The sequence below is a fragment of the Scyliorhinus canicula genome, chromosome 8, assembly GCF_902713615.1.
Source record: "Scyliorhinus canicula chromosome 8, sScyCan1.1, whole genome shotgun sequence".
In the NCBI taxonomy this organism is placed as follows: domain Eukaryota; kingdom Metazoa; phylum Chordata; class Chondrichthyes; order Carcharhiniformes; family Scyliorhinidae; genus Scyliorhinus; species Scyliorhinus canicula.
Window position 1 is genome coordinate 154889403 of NC_052153.1, and position 16817 is coordinate 154906219.

Below are 16817 nucleotides of genomic sequence, written 5' to 3' on the forward strand. Positions count from 1 at the left end.
TCGGTGACAGTGACCACAACTCCTTGACCGTTACCATATGATAGGAACAGATGGTATGGGAAGGTATTTAATTGGGGGAGGGGAAACTATACTGCTATTAGACAGGAGCTGAGGAGCATAAAGTGGGAATAATTGTTCGTGGGGAAATGCACAACAGTAATGTGGGGGCTGTTTAAGGAGCACTTGTTGCGAGTGCTGGATAGTTTTGTCCCACCGAGACGAGGAAGGAATGGTAAGGTGAAGGAGCCTTGGATGACATGAGAAGTGGAGCTTCTAGTGAAGAGGACGAAGGAAGCTTACGTAAGATTGAGGAAGCAAGGATCTGGCACGGCTCTAGAGGGTTACAGGGTAGCCAGGAAGGAACTCAAAAATGGACTGAGGAGAGCTAGAAGGGGACATGAAAAAACCCTTACTGGAAGGATTAATGAAAACCCCAAGGCGTTGTACACTTATGTGAGAAATAAGTTGATGATCAGAGTTAGAGTAGGACCGATCAGTGATAGTGGAGGGAACCTGTGCCAGGAGGTAGGGGAGGCCCTAAATGAATATTTTGTTTCAGTATTCACTCGAGAGAGGGACCTTGTTGCTCATGAGAACAGAATGAACCAGGTTAATAGACTCAAACAGGTTGATATTAAGCAGGAGGATGTGCTTGAAACTTTGAAAAGCATCAGGATAGATAAGTACCTTGGGCCAGATGGATATACCCAACATTACTCCAGGAAGCGAGAGAGGAGATTGCTGCGCCGTTGGTGATGATCTTTGCGTCCTCACTCCTTTGGAGTAGTACTGGATGATTGGAGGGAGGTGAATGTTGTTCCCCTGTTCAAAAAAGGAATAGTGAAATCCCTGGGAATTCCAGACCAGTCATCTTACGTCTGTGGTGAGCAAAAATTGGAAAGGATTCTGAGAGAGAGGATTGATGATTATTTAGAAAAATCTAGTTTGATTAAAGATAGTCAGCATGGCTTTGTGAGGGGCAGGTCATGCCTCACAAGCCTCATTGAATTCTTTGAGTATGTGACAAGACACATTGATGAAGGTCAGGCAGTGGATGTGGTGTATATGGATTTCAGTAAGACATTTGATAAGGTTCCCCATGGTAGGCCTATTCAGAAAGTTAGGGGGCATGGGACACAGGGAAATTTGGCTGCCTGGATACAGAATTGGCTGGCCGAAAGAAGACAACGAGTGGTAGTGGATGGAAAGTCCGCCTGGAGGTTGATGACCAGTGGTGTCCCACAGGGATCTGTTCTTTGTGGTTTTTATAAATCACTTGGATAAGGAAGTGGAAGGGTGGGTTAGTAAGCTTGCTGATGACACCAAGATTGGTGTAGTTGTAGTGTCGAGGGCTGTTGCAGGTTACAACAGCACACTGGCAGGATGCAGATCTGTGCTGAGAAGTGGCAGATGGAGTTCAACCTAGATAAATGTGAAGTGATTCATTTTGGAAGGTCCAATTTGAATGCTGCATACAGGTTTAAAGGCAGGATTCTTGGAAGTTTGGAGGAACAGAGGGAACTTCGGGTCCACTTACATAGATCCCTCAAAGTTCCCACCCAGGTTGATAGGGTTGTTAAGAAGGTGTATGGTGTGTTGGCTTTCATTAACAGGGGAATTGAGTTTAAGAGCCACGAGGTTTTGCTGCAGCTTTATAAAATCCTGGTTGGACCACACTTGGAATATTGTGCCCAGTTCTGGTCGCCTCTTGATAGGAAGGATGTGGATGCTTTGGAGAGGGTGTAGAAGAGATTTAGCAGGGTGCTGCCTGGACTGGAGGGCATGTCTTATGAAGAAAAGTTGAGGGAGCTCGGGCTTTTCTCACTGGAGCGAACGAGGAAAAGAGGTGACTTGATAGAGGTGTACAAGGTGATGAGAGGCATGGATAGAGTGGATAGAACATAGAACATAGAACAGTACAGCACAGAACAGGCCCTTCGGCCCTCAATGTTGTGCCGAGCCATGATCACCCTACTCAAACCCACGTATCCACCCTATACCCGTAACCCAACAACCCCCCCCCCCTTAACTTTACTTTTATTAGGACACTACGGGCAATTTAGCATGGCCAATCCACCTAACCCGCACATCTTTGGACTGTGGGAGGAAACCGGAGCACCCGGAGGAAACCCACGCACACAGGGGGAGGACGTGCAGACTCCACACAGACAGTGACCCAGCCGGGAATCGAACCTGGGACCCTGGAGCTGTGAAGCATTTATGCTAACCACCATGCTACCCTGCAGCCAGAGACTTTCCCCCAGAGCGGAGATGGCTGTCATGAGGTGACATCATTTTAATTTTAAGGTGATTGGAGGAAGTTATAGGGGAGATGTCAGAGGTAGGTTCTTTACACAGAGAGTGGTGGGTGCGTGGAATGCACTGCCAGCGAGGCGGTGGAGTCAGAGTCATTAGGGACATTTAAGCGACTCTTGGACGGTCACATGGACTGCAGTAAATTGAAGGGGTGTAGGTTAGGTTGACCTTGGATTAGGATAAATGGTTGGCACAACATTGTGGGCCGAAGGGCCTGTACTGTGCTGTACTGTTCTATGTAACCTGACTGAAGAGATAGATGCATATTACTTGAAAAATCCCTGTTTGGAACAACATATTTCAGAATTTTGGGGGAGGAAAAGGAGGATGGTGATTAGATTGCAGTTTGCAAGGACAGAGAGGATCGAGGGTGATTTCCCTTTTCAAGATGGGTGACTTTTTTTAAAAACGAGGAGGCATTACTGAAATAAAAGAATTCCATTTCCAAAATCAGCAAGTCTAGGATCCGGGAAGAAGCTGGGTGGTGAGCTGTTTGGGGAAAATGGGGGAGTTGTATCAGTAATGATCTGAAAACTAAATCTAACTTTTGAAAAGTTGACAATTTATACCTGTATATTTTTTTACAATCATCGTTGAATATATCACAGAAAATTCTCAAGCCTCTATGGTGTTGCCACACTCCATTTCTGGAGCCTCCTCCAATACTACAAGTCCTATAATTGTGGAATCTCTTGTACATCTTCCATTTCCGGTTGCACTAATGGCTCTCTCTTCAGTCACATCAGCCCCAGATTCTGGAATTCCCTTGCTAAACTCTCCTGCCTCTCCACCATCCTCTCATTTAGGATCCCTTTAAACACTTTTTTGGCCAAACCTACCTCTCGTAACATTTTCCTTTTTGCCCATTTTTTTGATGACACCTTTATGAAGTGCCCTGGAATGTTCTTTTGAGGAATTATACAAGTGAAAATTGTTATAAGCGATCTGAAACTATTCTAATGCAATTAGCAGTTAGTTTTGTGATATTCGTGTCACTTGGTATTTTGTGCTTTTTAAAAATGTTACTTATATTCATGTTTGCTCTGGTTTGAATAATTAACATTGAACATCATCTTAGATTAAAGCATTTTCTGAACCTTCTGAAAAGCTATATTCGTTCCATCTTTTAAGCTAATGATCTAACTTAATCATTTGAAGAGAAATTGTATTTGAACTGTAATTCCAGATTCCAAATGGTCTTAAACCTTTGTCTTTTGGTGCTGCAACTACTGTGAACTGTTGCTTGAAGTGAACTTCTATTTTGTGTTTAAAGAGTTTATCAGTAAATGTAATGTAACCAAGGACTTTTGATAGTATCTTAACCTTCTTGTCACTACATTCCTGTATAATAGAAATTGGACTTGTGTAGTGAGCAACTTTATATACTGCAGTGTGATCCTTGTGTCCAGTGACCATGATCATAAACTGCCAGCTGGAACGAGCTATTTAATTGAGTGGAAACTTGATCAGTTTCATTAGTTTAACATGTTTGACATTCACAACACTTCGTAAAACCACTTGACCTGCTCAGTCTTGAAATTCCAGTCTTGAAAACCTCTCCCTCTCAGAGTGTATTCATTATTTATAACCGTGTTTAATTGTTGATTGAAGGGTTTCATCTTTTATAATATAAACTCTTAACATGCCTTTGTGCAAAATAGAGGAAGTATATTTTCTTGCAACACTTTTTTCTTAGTTCACAGAATTGTTAAAGCTCAAAAGGAGGCCATTTGACCATCATGTCTACACACCTTTCCAAATCAGCGATTCACTTAGTGCCATTCTCCACCTTATCTTCTCCGTGTCTGCGTGGATCTCAACCCCACAATCCAAAGGTGTGCAGGGTAGGTGAATTGGCCACGCTAAACTGCCCCTTAACTGGAAAAAAAATAATTGAGTAGTCTAAAGTTTAGAAAAAATTCCACCTTAACCCTGTAATCCTGCTATTCTTTTCAGGTAACCATCCAATTCTCTTGAAAGCTTTCATTGAACGTGCCTTCACCACTGTCTCAGCCAATGTATTCCAGATCTTTACCACTCGCTGCATGAAAAGGTTTTCCTCATGTCTCTGCTACTTTCACCAATTGCTTTAAATCTGTGCCCTGTTGTTCTCTATCCTTTCGCAAGTGGAAACAGTTTCTCCCTATCTACTCCAGACCCCTCATGATTTTGAATACCTCTCATCAAGTCTCCTTTCAACCTTCTCTTCTCCGAGGAAAACAGTCCTAACTTCTCCAATCGAATAATAATAATTGCTTATTGTCACAAGTAGGCTTCAGTGAAGTTACTGTGAAAAGCCCCTGGACACCAATCTATTTTCTTAACTGAAGTTCCTTTCCTGGAAGCTTTCTCGTGAATCTTTTCTGCACTCTCCAATGCCTTCACATCTTCCCTGAAATGCAGGGCCCAGAACTAATGCAATACCTCAGCTGACACCAAATTAGTGTCTTGTACAAGTTCAATAGAACTTCTTTGTTCTTCTACTGTCTGCTCCTATTAATAAAGTCTGGGATATGTATGCTTTATTAACAACTCTCTTAACCTATCCTGCAACGTTCAATGACATATGCACATATATATCCAAGTCCCTCTGCTCCTGCACTCATTTTAGAATTGTACACTTTATTTTAGATTGTCTTGTTGTTCTTCCTGCCAAAATGCATTACTTCACATTTCTCTGCATTGTACTACATTTACCATCTGTCCGCCCATTCCACCAACATGTTTTGAAGTTTAACTATTCTCTTCACAGTTCACATTCCATCCAACTGTCATATCATTCGCAAGTATTGAAATTGTGCCCCATGCACCAACGTCTAGGTCAGGAAAAGCAAGGTCCCAACTCTGACCCCTGAGTAACTCCACTACAAAATATCCTGCAGCCTGAAAAAAATCTATTAACCACCCTTATTGGGTGAGATTTTCAGGCTGTTCCCACCAGCGGGGCCTTCCAATCCTACCAACGGCAACGACCGTCACGGGTTCCCCGACAGTGGAGGGTGCAAACAGTGTGAAACCTTGACAGTGGCGAGCCACCTACGCAGTCGTAAAACAAGCTGTGTATGTGTGCATCTTTCTCCATATCAGTAGTGTAAATCAAAGATCCATTGCTATATTTTCTACCTAGTTACAGGACAGCATATTTCACGATTCCTCTTTCTCTGCACTGCATTGAATTACATAAGGACTTACCTGTGCATTTGGTGTGAGAAGATGGTGGCAGACAGACTGGGGCAATTCTTACCAAGGTGCTCAGGGAATGAGGGAGTGGTAGAAGAAGCAAAATGAGAGAAAAATAGATTGGGCTTGTTTGCCGTGTATTTACATCTGCGACCGCTTATCCCAGGGGCAGGCCGAGTCCAATGTTGACAACCTTCTCTTCAGTGGCAGGAAGCCATTTGATTTAATTGGATTTGATTTGTTTATTGTCACGTGTACCTCGGTACAGTGAAAAGTATTTTTCTGCAAGTAGCTCAAACAATTCATTAAGTACATGAAAGGAAAATGAAATTTAAAAAAAATATGTAATAGGGCAACACAAGATACTCAATGTAAATACATAGACACCGGCATCGGGTGAAGCTTATAGCAGTGTAGTATTAATCAGGTCAGTCCATAAGAGGGTTATTTAGGAGTCTGGTAACAGCGGGGAAGAAGCTGTTTTTGAATCTGTTTGTGCATGTTCTCAGACTTTTGTATCTCCTGCCTGATGGATGAAGTTGGAAGAGTGAGTAAGCCGGATGGGAGTTGTTTTTGATTATGCTGCCCGCTTTCCTCAGGCAGTGGGAGGTGTAGACAGAGTCAATGGATGGTAGGCAGGTTTATGTGATGGATTGGGCTGTGTTCTCGACTCTCTGAAGTTCCTTGCGGTCCTGGGCCGAGCAGTTGCCATACCAGGCTGTGATGCAGCAGATAGGATGCTTTCTATGGTGTATCTGTAAAAGTTGGTAAGAGTTAACGTGGAAATGCCGAATTTCTTTAGTTTCCTGAGGCAGTATAGACACTGTTGTGCTTTCTTGGTAGTAGCGTCGACGTGGGTGGACTAGGACAGATTTTTTGTGATGTGCACCCCAGGGAATTTGAAGCTGTTTGAGAAAGATAATTAAACAATTAACTCCAATCTTGCAGCAACAATTTCCCCAATGTTGCACGGGCTCCTTGCTGTGTCTGCAGTGTGGTTACTCAGAGGAGGCAGCTGTTCAATGGGAAGTCAGAGCAGTGTGAGAATTCAAGGTTGTCCAATCTAACAACATAAAATTCTGAGACTAATGTCTTCTGGTTGCCTGCAGACACAATGAAGGCTGCTGGCTGCCCTTGCAATGCGGTGTGCTGAATCGAACTCCCACCTCTGCTGTTCCTAATTGAACGGCAGCCCAGAGGCAGGTATTTAATTTACCTGCTTCTAGAAGTTTGAAATGGAAGGCGTGCTATTGCTGTGAACAGGGTTGGGATCCGAAAATGCTGCCCGCAATGTGAGCTTGAACCATTAGCAGAGCCCTGAAATAGGAAGAGGATACAAGAGGAAACATAGTCAGTTAAATGAAACTGTCTGTTACCCAGCAGGGAATGGACTCTTAATTTTCTTGTAAATATTTTATGAAGGGGAATTCTTTTGTCGGTGAAAATATTCTCCAGGCTATCCTTCTCCTTTAATCTGTAACTAGCTGCTGTTTGCCAAATGGAATGTGGAGTATAAAACATATGTTGCTTTTTGATGGAAGGATGGAAGAATGCAATATTATGCATTGTAACTGGGATCCAATTTAGTTGCTTATCAGAGTCTTTTAAGTTTTAAACTATTTTCAAAATTTTCCTTGTTACAGGTACAAGAGATACTGGTAGACTATGACCCCAATTTCCTACCAGTTAGTCTTGATGAAGCCTACCTGGATTTAACAGAACATTTACACCAACGGCAGAACTGGCCTGAGCACAAAAGAACATACTACTGTCATAGAGAAGGTGTTACAAATGGTACTAAACAAAATACTGTGGATATTGGAAATCTGAAATAAAAAGAAAATGTGCTGAAAGTGTTGAGCAGGTCAGGCAGCATTTTTGGGGAGAAACAGAGTTAATGTTAAGGTAGATGATCTTTCATCAGAATAGAAGATCGTCAAGATGGATCATCCACTTGGCACTTCTGGCTCATGATGAATCGAATCCCAACACAGCAACTGGTGGAATTTAAATTTAATTAATGAATACAAAACTTCAAATTGAAAGTTGGTCTCCGTAATGGTGACCATGAAACTAATGTATCAACGTCATCTTTTGCATTGATGTGCTGAGCTCCCCATCATTGATGGTGGGAATATTTATGGAGCCTCCTCCACCTGTTAGTTGTTTAATTGTTCACCACCATTCATGATTGCATGTGGCAGGACTGCAGAGCTTTGACCTGATCTGTTTGTGGTGGCATTGCTTGGCTCTGGTTCTCACTGACTGCTTCCTCAGTTTCTTTGCAAGTGTAAAGTTGCCATAATCCCAGAAGACCAAAGGCTGCTTTTCCCTTTGAGGGGGAGAGCTGACTGGTGGTGAGTTATTGAGGATCACCACACCTCGGATGAGGGGCAAGGTTGAGAAGGCGGGCCTTCATGAAGAACCTCAGCCGGGACAGGGATTGAACTCTGCATCACAAACCAGCTGTTTAGCCAGCTGAGCTAAACCGGCCCCTGGTAGTGGTCCTGTATCCTCTATCCTGTGCTGCAGCTTCACCAGATTGCCACCTCATTTTGAGATATACCTGATGCTGCTCCTGACGTGCTCTCCTGAACCCTTATTGAACCAGGGCTGACTCCTTAGCTTGATAGCAATAGTCGAATTGGGGATATGCCAAGCACTGAGGTTACAGGTTGTGGTTGAGTACAGTTCTGCTGCTGATGGCTCACAGCACCTCATGGATGTCAGGTGTTGACTTGCTAGATCTGCTCTGAATTTATCTTAAAAGCAAAGGGCTGTGGATGCTAGAAATCTGAAATAAAAATGCTGATAAACTCAGCAGGTTTGGCAGCATCTGTGGAGAGCGCAAGAATGAAGACTTCCAATCTAACTGACCCTTCTACAGACCTAAGAAGGCCACTTAGATCCAAAACGTTCCTCTTTTTCTGAGTTTATCTTGAATTAATCTTATTTAACACAGTGGTAGTGTCACTCAACACAATGGAGGGTATCCAGACTGTGAAGACGAGACTTCATCTCCACAAGGACTGTGTCGTGGCCGCTCCGAACAATAATCTCAAAGATAGATGCATCAGCAGTGGGTAGATTAGTGAGGGTGAGGTCAAATAGGTTTTCCCCCTTGGTTCCCTCACCGCCTGCCACAGGCCCAGTCTGGAAGATATATCGTTCAGTGCTGCTGAACTAAATACAAATATATTAATCAGGGTAAGGAGCAAGAGTAGGCCATTCAGCCCCTTGAGTCTGCTCCCCCATGTGATAAGACTATGGCTGAAATGATTCTGGCCTCAATACCACAAAGAATAGACCATGTGGTCGGTCGAGCCTGCTCCTCCACGCAGTACTATCATGGCTGATCTTGGTAGTTTTAGAGTAGTTTTAGCGGATAGCAGTATGACCTGGTAGTGCTTTAAGTGGTTCAGCAGATCTGGCAGATGATGGTGAAACCGGTTGTGCATTAAACCCTTTGAAGTCTGGGTCTCTTGGACATAAGTAAGTGAAGATTTGAGATGTAGTGGGAGAATGGTCAGAGTGAAAGAGACTGTTGGTTTTATAGGGGACTAGGATATCAAAAGGTGAGGGTATGATTTAATTAATTAGTCACTGCAGAAATGAGGGGCACCAATATCCTGGGGGGGAGATTTGTTAGTGCTCTTTGGGGGGGTTTAAACTAATTCAGCAGGGGCATGGGAACCTGGATTGTAGTTTTGGGGTACGGGAGATTGAGAGTATAGAGGTCAGGAGCACAGATTTGACTTCGCAGGAGGGTGCCAGTGTTCAGGTAGGTGGTTTGAAGTGTGTCTACTTCACTGCCAGGAGTATACGAAATAAGGTAGGGGAACTGGCAGCATGGGTTGGTACCTGGGACTTCGATGTTGTGGCCATTTCAGAGACATGGATAGAGCAGGGACAGGAATGGTTGTTGCAGGTTCCGGGGTTTAGGTGTTTTAGTAAGCTCAGAGAAGGGGGCAAAAGAGGGGGAGGTGTGGCGCTGCTAGTCAAGGACAGTATTACGGTGGCGGAAAGGATGCTAGATGGGGACTCTTCTTCTGAGGTAGTATGGGCTGAGGTTAGAAACAGGAAAGGAGAGGTCACCCTGTTGGGAGTTTTCTATAGGCCACCTAATAGTTCTAGGGATGTAGAGGAAAGGATGGCGAAGATGATTCTGGAAAAGAGCGAACGTAACAGGGTAGTTGTTATGGGAGACTTTAACTTTCCAAATATTGACTGGAAAAGATATAGTTCGAGTACATTAGATGGGTCATTCTTTGTACAATGTGTGCAGGAGGGTTTCCTGACACAATATGTTGACAGGCCAACAAGAGGCGAGGCCACATTGGATTTGGTTTTGGGTAATGAACCAGGCCAGGTGTTAGATCTGGAGGTAGGTGAGCACTTTGGAAACAGTGACCACAATTCGGTGACCTTTACGTTAGTAATGGAAAGGGATAAGTATACCCCGCAGGGCAAGAGTTATAGCTGGGGGAAGGGCAATTATGATGCCATTAGACATGACTTAGGATGTGTTGGTTGGAGAAGTAGGCTGCAAGGGTTGGGCACACAGAATATGTGGAGCTTGTTCAAGGAACAGCTATTGCATGTTCTTGATAAGTACGTACCAGTCAGGCAGGGAGGAAGGGGTCGAGCGAGGGAACCGTGGTTTACCAAAGAAGTGGAATCTCTTGTTAAGAGGAAGAAGGAGGCCTATGTGAAGATGAGGCGTGAAGTTTCAGTTGGGGCGCTTGATAGTTACAAGGAAGCGAGGAAGGATCTAAAGAGAGAGCTGAGACGAGCAAGGAGGGGACATGAGAAGTCTTTGGCAGGTAGGATCAAGGAAAACCCAAAAGCTTTCTATAGGTATGTCAGGAATAAAAGAATGACTAGGGTAAGAGTAGGGCCAGTCAAGGACAGTGGTGGGAAGTTGTGTGTGGAGGCTGAGGAGATAAGCGAGATACTAAATGAATACTTTTCGTCAGTATTCACTCAAGAAAAAGATAATATTGTGGAGGAGAATGCTGAGACCCAGGCTATTAGAATAGATGGCATTGAGGTGCGTAGGGAAGAAGTGTTGGCAATTCTGGACAAGGTGAAAATAGATAAGTCCCCGGGGCCAGATGGGATTTATCCTAGGATTCTCTGGGAAGCCAGGGAAGAGATTGCTGAGCCTTTGGCTTTGATTTTTAGGTCATCATTGGCTACAGGAATAGTGCCAGAGGACTGGAGGATAGCAAATGTGGTCCCTTTGTTCAAGAAGGGGAGTAAAGATAACCCCGGTAACTATAGACCGGTGAGCCTAACGTCTGTGGTGGGTAAAGTCTTGGAGAGGATTATAAAAGATACGATTTATAATCATCTAGATAGGAATAATATGATTAGGGACAGTCAGCATGGTTTTGTGAAGGGTAGGTCATGCCTCACAAACCTTATCGAGTTCTTTGAGAAGGTGACTGAACAGGTAGACGAGGGTAGAGCAGTTGATGTGGTGTATATGGATTTCAGTAAAGCGTTTGATAAGGTTCCCCACGGTCGGCTATTGCAGAAAATATGGAGGCTGGGGATTGAGGGTGATTTAGAGATGTGGATCAGAAATTGGCTAGTTGAAAGAAGACAGAGAGTGGTAGTTGATGGGAAATGTTCAGAATGGAGTTCAGTTACGAGTGGCGTACCACAAGGATCTGTTCTGGGGCCGTTGCTGTTTGTCATTTTTATAAATGACCTAGAGGAGGGAGCAGAAGGATGGGTGAGTAAATTTGCAGACGACACTAAAGTCGGTGGAGTTGTAGACAGTGCGGAAGGATGTTGCAGGTTACAGAGGGACATAGATAAGCTGCAGAGCTGGGCTGAGAGGTGGCAAATGGAGTTTAATGTGGAGAAGTGTGAGGTGATTCACTTTGGAAAGAATAACAGAAAAGCGGAATATTTGGCTAATGGTAAAATTCTTGGTAGTGTGGATGAGCAGAGGGATCTCGGTGTCCATGTACATAGATCCCTGAAAGTTGCCACCCAGGTTGATAGGGTTGTGAAGAAGGCCTATGGTGTGTTGGCCTTTATTGGTAGAGGGATTGAGTTCCGGAGCCATGAGGTCATGTTGCAGCTGTACAAAACTCTAGTACGGCCGCATTTGGAGTATTGCGTACAGTTCTGGTCGCCTCATTATAGGAAGGACGTCGAAGCTTTGGAACGGGTGCAGAGGAGATTTACCAGGATGTTGCCTGGTATGGAGGGAAAATCTTATGAGGAAAGGCTGATGGACTTGAGGTTGTTTTCGTTAGAGAGAAGAAGGTTAAGAGGTGACTTAATAGAGGCATACAAAATGATCAGAGGGTTAGATAGGGTGGACAGCGAGAGCCTTCTCCCGCGGATGGAGGTGGCTAGCACGAGGGCACATAGCCTTAAATTGAGGGGTAATAGATATAGGACAGAGGTCAGAGGTGGGTTTTTTACGCAAAGAGTGGTGAGGCTGTGGAATGCCCTACCTGCAACAGTAGTGAACTCGCCAACATTGAGGGCATTTAAAAATTTATTGGATAAGCATATGGATGATAAGGGCATAGTGTAGGTTAGATGGCCTTTAGATTTTTTCCATGTCGGTGCAACATCGAGGGCCGAAGGGCCTGTACTGCGCTGTATCGTTCTATGTTCTATGTTCTAAATGTTTTGGTGAACAGAGGCCAGATAACTGGGATTTTGAAAATGCAGTTTAAGTGAATTAGGGATGGCAATTTCCAGGGATGGGTGCAGAGGAGGTAGGGTTGGGGGGTGGTGGAAGGGGTATGTGGGTGGTGAGTGATACAATTATCTGTGATTGAAATAATGAGAGTGGTGAGACTATGTGAGATGGCAAGGGGGTAGATGTGAACATTTGTAATAATAGGGTTGTTGTAGTGGGAGACTTTAATTTTCCTCATATTGACGGGAAATCCCTTCGGACTAGGGGATGGTGAGGAATTTGTTAAGTGTGTTCAGCAAGATTTTTTGGAACAACATGTGGATAGTCTGACTGGAGAGGGGGCTGTACTGAACCTAGTACTAGGGCACGACCCCGGCCAGGTGATCAAAGTTGCAGTGGGGGAACATGTGGCCAACAGTGACCACAATTCCGTAAACTTTTGGATACTCATGGAAAAGGACGAGTGTTGTCCGAAGATTAAGGTGCTAAATTAGGGGAAAGCTAACTACAACCGATTAGACAGGATTTGGAGGCTGTTTGAGGATAAATCCACATTTGGCATTTGTAAGTCTTTTAAGGAGCAATTGATGGGAGTGCAGGGCAGGCATGTGCCGAAGAAAAGGAAAGGCAGGATTCAGGATCAATGATGGGATCAACCATCCAGCAAAATTGTGAGTCTAGTCAAAACAAAAATGATGCATACATGAGGTCTCGGTAACTAAAAACGGATGAAGCACTTGAAGAATGCAGGGAAAATAGAAAAGCTCAATCAGAGTTAGGAGGGAAAAAAGGGGTCACAAAATGTCTTTGGCAGAGAGGATGAAGTGATTCCCAAGGCATTGGATAGGTACTTGGATTAGGGTAGAATAAGGGAGTGTAGGTTAACTTCTTAAGGGCAGCACGGTAGCATTGTGGATAGCATAATTGCTTCACAGCTCCAGGGTCCCAAGTTCGATTTCGACTTGGGTCACTGTCTGTGTGGAGTCTGCACATCCTCCCCGTGACTGCGTGGGTTTCCTCCGGGTACTCCGGTTTCCTCCCACAGTCCAAAGATGTGCAGGTTGGGTGGATTGGCCATGACAAATTGTCCAAAATTCTATGATTAACCTAGGACAAAAGTTCGGCGCAACATCGTGGGCCGAAGGGCCTGTTCTGTGCTGTATTTCTCTATCTATCTATCTATCTATATACGTATATTAGGAACAAGAGGGTAGCTAGAGAAAGAGTTGCTCCACTCAAGGACAAAGGAGGGAAATTATGCACTGAACCAAAGGAAGTAGGTGAGATCCTTAATGAATATTTTGCATCGGTATTCACAAAGGAGGGACACATTGATTGGTGGTGTCTCAGGGGGATATGTAGATACTTTAGAACAAGTCATTATTACGAGGAGGACGTGTACATAGAGACATAGTGGGAGCAGGAGGAGGCCTTTTGGCCCTTCGAGCCTGCTCCACCATTCATCACGATCATGGCTGATTATCCAACTCAATAGCCTAAGGCTGCTTTCTCCCCATAGCCTTTGATCCCATTCTCCCCAAGTGCTATATCCAGCCGCCTCTTGAATATATTGAATGTTTTAGCATCAACTACTTCCTGTGGTAATTAATTCCACAGGCTCACCACTCTTTGTGTGAAGAAATGTCCCCTTATCTCTGTCCGAAATGGTTTACCCTGAACCCTCAGACTGTGACCCCTGGTTCTGGACACAACCATCATTGGTAATATCTTTCCTGCATCTACCCTGTCTAGTCCCGTTAGAATTTTATAAGTCTCTATTTAGTAAGACGTGTTAAAAAGCATTAAGGTAGACAATTTCCCAGGGCTAGGTGGCATCTATCCCAGATTATTGAGGGAGACAAGAGATACAGGTGGATGGTTTAGATAGAACATGTGATCGGCGGAGGCTTGGAGGGCCGAAGGGCCTGTTCCTGTGCTGTACTCTTCTTTGTTTGTTGGGAAATTTATATGGTGGGAGAGATTTAGGGAGGATAAGCAGGCTGTGAATTTGCAGAGAGAACATAATGATGTTTGACAATGTATAGAATCATAAAATTTACAGTGCTGAAAGAGGCCATTTGGCCCATCGAGTCTGTGCCTGGTCCTTGGAAAGAGCACCGTACCCTAATTTTAAATTGAATTTTTCTATATATGCGTGTGTTAAGAAAGGTAAACAAAAATGATTTTGGTTTCATTTAGATTGTTTTTCTGAACCTTGGTGCCTGGGAGTCTACATTGTGAGTTAAAAGTTTCAGGTCATTTGGGTTTGTTTGTATGTATACATTTTGAAGTGAAAAGAACGGGTTTAAAGGGGTTAAAAGTTTAGTGATTTTGGAAAGAAAACAAATAAAAAGTATAAACGGCTTTACAGTTGGTTAGCGATAATGATCCAATGAAACAGACATGAAAAGACATGAGTGGAGAAAGAGAGTGTGTGCGAGAGAAAACAAGCGGTTGAAGCTCTTTGAGTAGGAAAAAAAAACCCCACAGGTTTAGTGGGACAGTAGTTAACTGAATAATCAAATATGGGACTCAGTAAAGTGATCAGTTTAGTGTAGGTGCTACTGGAGGACTGAGCTTAGGGAACGCACTTGTTTGCTCTACAGTTGAAGAAATCGTGAGTTTAGAGTATGGTTTTTGGGTGTCTCGGAGAGGGATATGAGTTGGGTGAGAAACACCATGTGAATGCTCAGGAGTTCACCAGAAGAAAATAATTTGCAACTGTGCCAGTCCCAAGTGAGAAGCCTTTGTATCAAGCTAATGGTAACCTGTCACTGGTTTATGTGTCTGTAAAGATATTGCTGGGGTCAAGGAATAACGGGAATTGTCACTTTGTGTGTATTGAGACTTTTTCAAACTTTTTGTCACATGTAGTATACTTCACTTGCTTTAATAAATATTTCACTCTTTGTATTAAAGTTCATTTAATATTTATTTGGACTGATTTATTAAGTGATAGATATAAAGGATTAATACAAAGTAAAATACATAATATGGTAATAGAAATTCAAAGAAAATGTCAATATTGTGCAAGAAAATTCAATTTTAAACCACATTCTGAAATCCATATAGATTTATGCTTTTTTTTAAATATTGATGCAGTAAAAGAGAACATGGATGATTTAGAGCCATCCTGTGAAGATTTGAAAAACATTTCACCAATACTTTTTGAAGACAGCCCTCCCATATTGTCACAGCACGGGTCAGTCCAGTGTGAAATACAACAGACTGATCCTCATCTGCAAAGCATTGATAAAGAATTACATCAGCAGCAGAAAGAAGCAAATGTGTTTGGTGTAACAGCAGAGGAGGCTGTTAGAGAAATGCGCTTCAGAATTGAACAGAAGACAAAATTAACAGCCAGTGCAGGTAAAAAATAAATTGCATTTATCATTTCTTTCACTGCAACTGTATCACCTGCTGTACCTTGGATGTGGAAGTAACATAATTAAATGCCACAAAAAATACAAAATATTGGAAATGCACAGTTGTGATGTAGGAAATGTGGCCAGCACTCACAGGCAGCAATGTGGACATGTCAACAAAGAGATATTAAGAAACAGCTAAGCACACTGGATGTAGCCAAATCTCAGCTGTCGTACTGAAGACTTTTGCTCCAGAACTAGTCGCTCCGCTAAACAAGCTGTTCCAGTAGTGTTCCATTTCTGTTTGGGGTGTCAATGATATAGTGGTGATACTGGAATAGTAATCTAGAGACCCAGACTAATAGACTGGGGTCATAGATTCAAATCCTACCATGGTAGCTTGTGCAATTTAAATTCAGTTCCTAAATCTGGGGCATGATCTATTGGAAAAGTTTCTGTGTGGTGAGTGTTACTGGAAGTTTCTCCCAGGAGTGCGGGTTCCCCACCGCTATCTAACCACAAACTTAGAATCGCGCCCGAGGTGTGATAGCGAGCAGTAAATGCCAGCGGGGCCATCATAGCTTTTAAACGTGAATTGGCCCATTTAATAAGGCCCCACAGGATTTGTGCCTCAAATCATGCCCCCTTGCCCCCGATGAGGAACGGGCCCTGGAGGTTGCGGAGATGGCCGAGGACAGATCAGTGACCATGGTGGAGGTCGGCGCATGGCTCAGAGGTGAGAATCCACTGGCCCGCACCAAGATGACCTGTCAAACTCGAGTTGTTAATGGGATACAGACTGACCCATCCAACAGTGCCCATCCAGGTGCCCCTGCCTGCTAAGAGAACACCTCGGAGGAGAGCTCCGAGGATGCAACCATAATAGTTGCGTCACAGCTGTCATCCCCACCCTCCACCAGCACAGAGACAACTCGGTTGGCGGAAGAAGTAGACAGCCTTCTGGGCACATATTGGTGAGCACCACACAGCTACTGCAGATGCACGATTTGCGAGACAGCAGTCGGAGGTTTGCTCGCTCCCAGGACCCAGCTGGGTCCCAGTCAGATGCTGAACCTCTGGAACAGGTTTACCCAGAGCTGATGCAGATGATAGGCTGTGGTTGTGACATTCAGAGGGGGATGTCAGCGACACTCCAGCAGGTCCCAGAGGCTACAGGCGCAGCAGGTGGCGCTGGCAATGCATGGCACTGAGGCCATCACTGCTAGGGTGGTAACTGAAGTGGAATGCCTGGTGTACGATACCAACAGCATGAGTGAAGGTGTCCA

The 16817-nt window shown here is 43.9% G+C and overlaps 1 protein-coding gene across 7 annotated transcripts in view; it reads left to right on the top strand.

The window, feature by feature from the left end:
• Positions 1–16817, top strand: part of polk (polymerase (DNA directed) kappa) — a 157808-nt gene that overhangs the window by 98916 nt on the left and 42075 nt on the right. For 4 of the 7 annotated variants that reach the window (XM_038805504.1, XM_038805505.1, XM_038805501.1 and 1 more), the window contains 2 exons: positions 7140–7290; positions 15263–15535. The exons of 1 other annotated variant lie outside the window; for it this stretch is intronic. In XM_038805504.1, coding sequence (XP_038661432.1) covers positions 7140–7290; positions 15263–15535 — 424 coding nt within the window. The remainder of the gene's footprint in view (positions 1–7139; positions 7291–15262; positions 15536–16817) is intronic. 2 more of the 7 variants (XM_038805503.1, XM_038805502.1) reach the window with 2 other exon arrangements.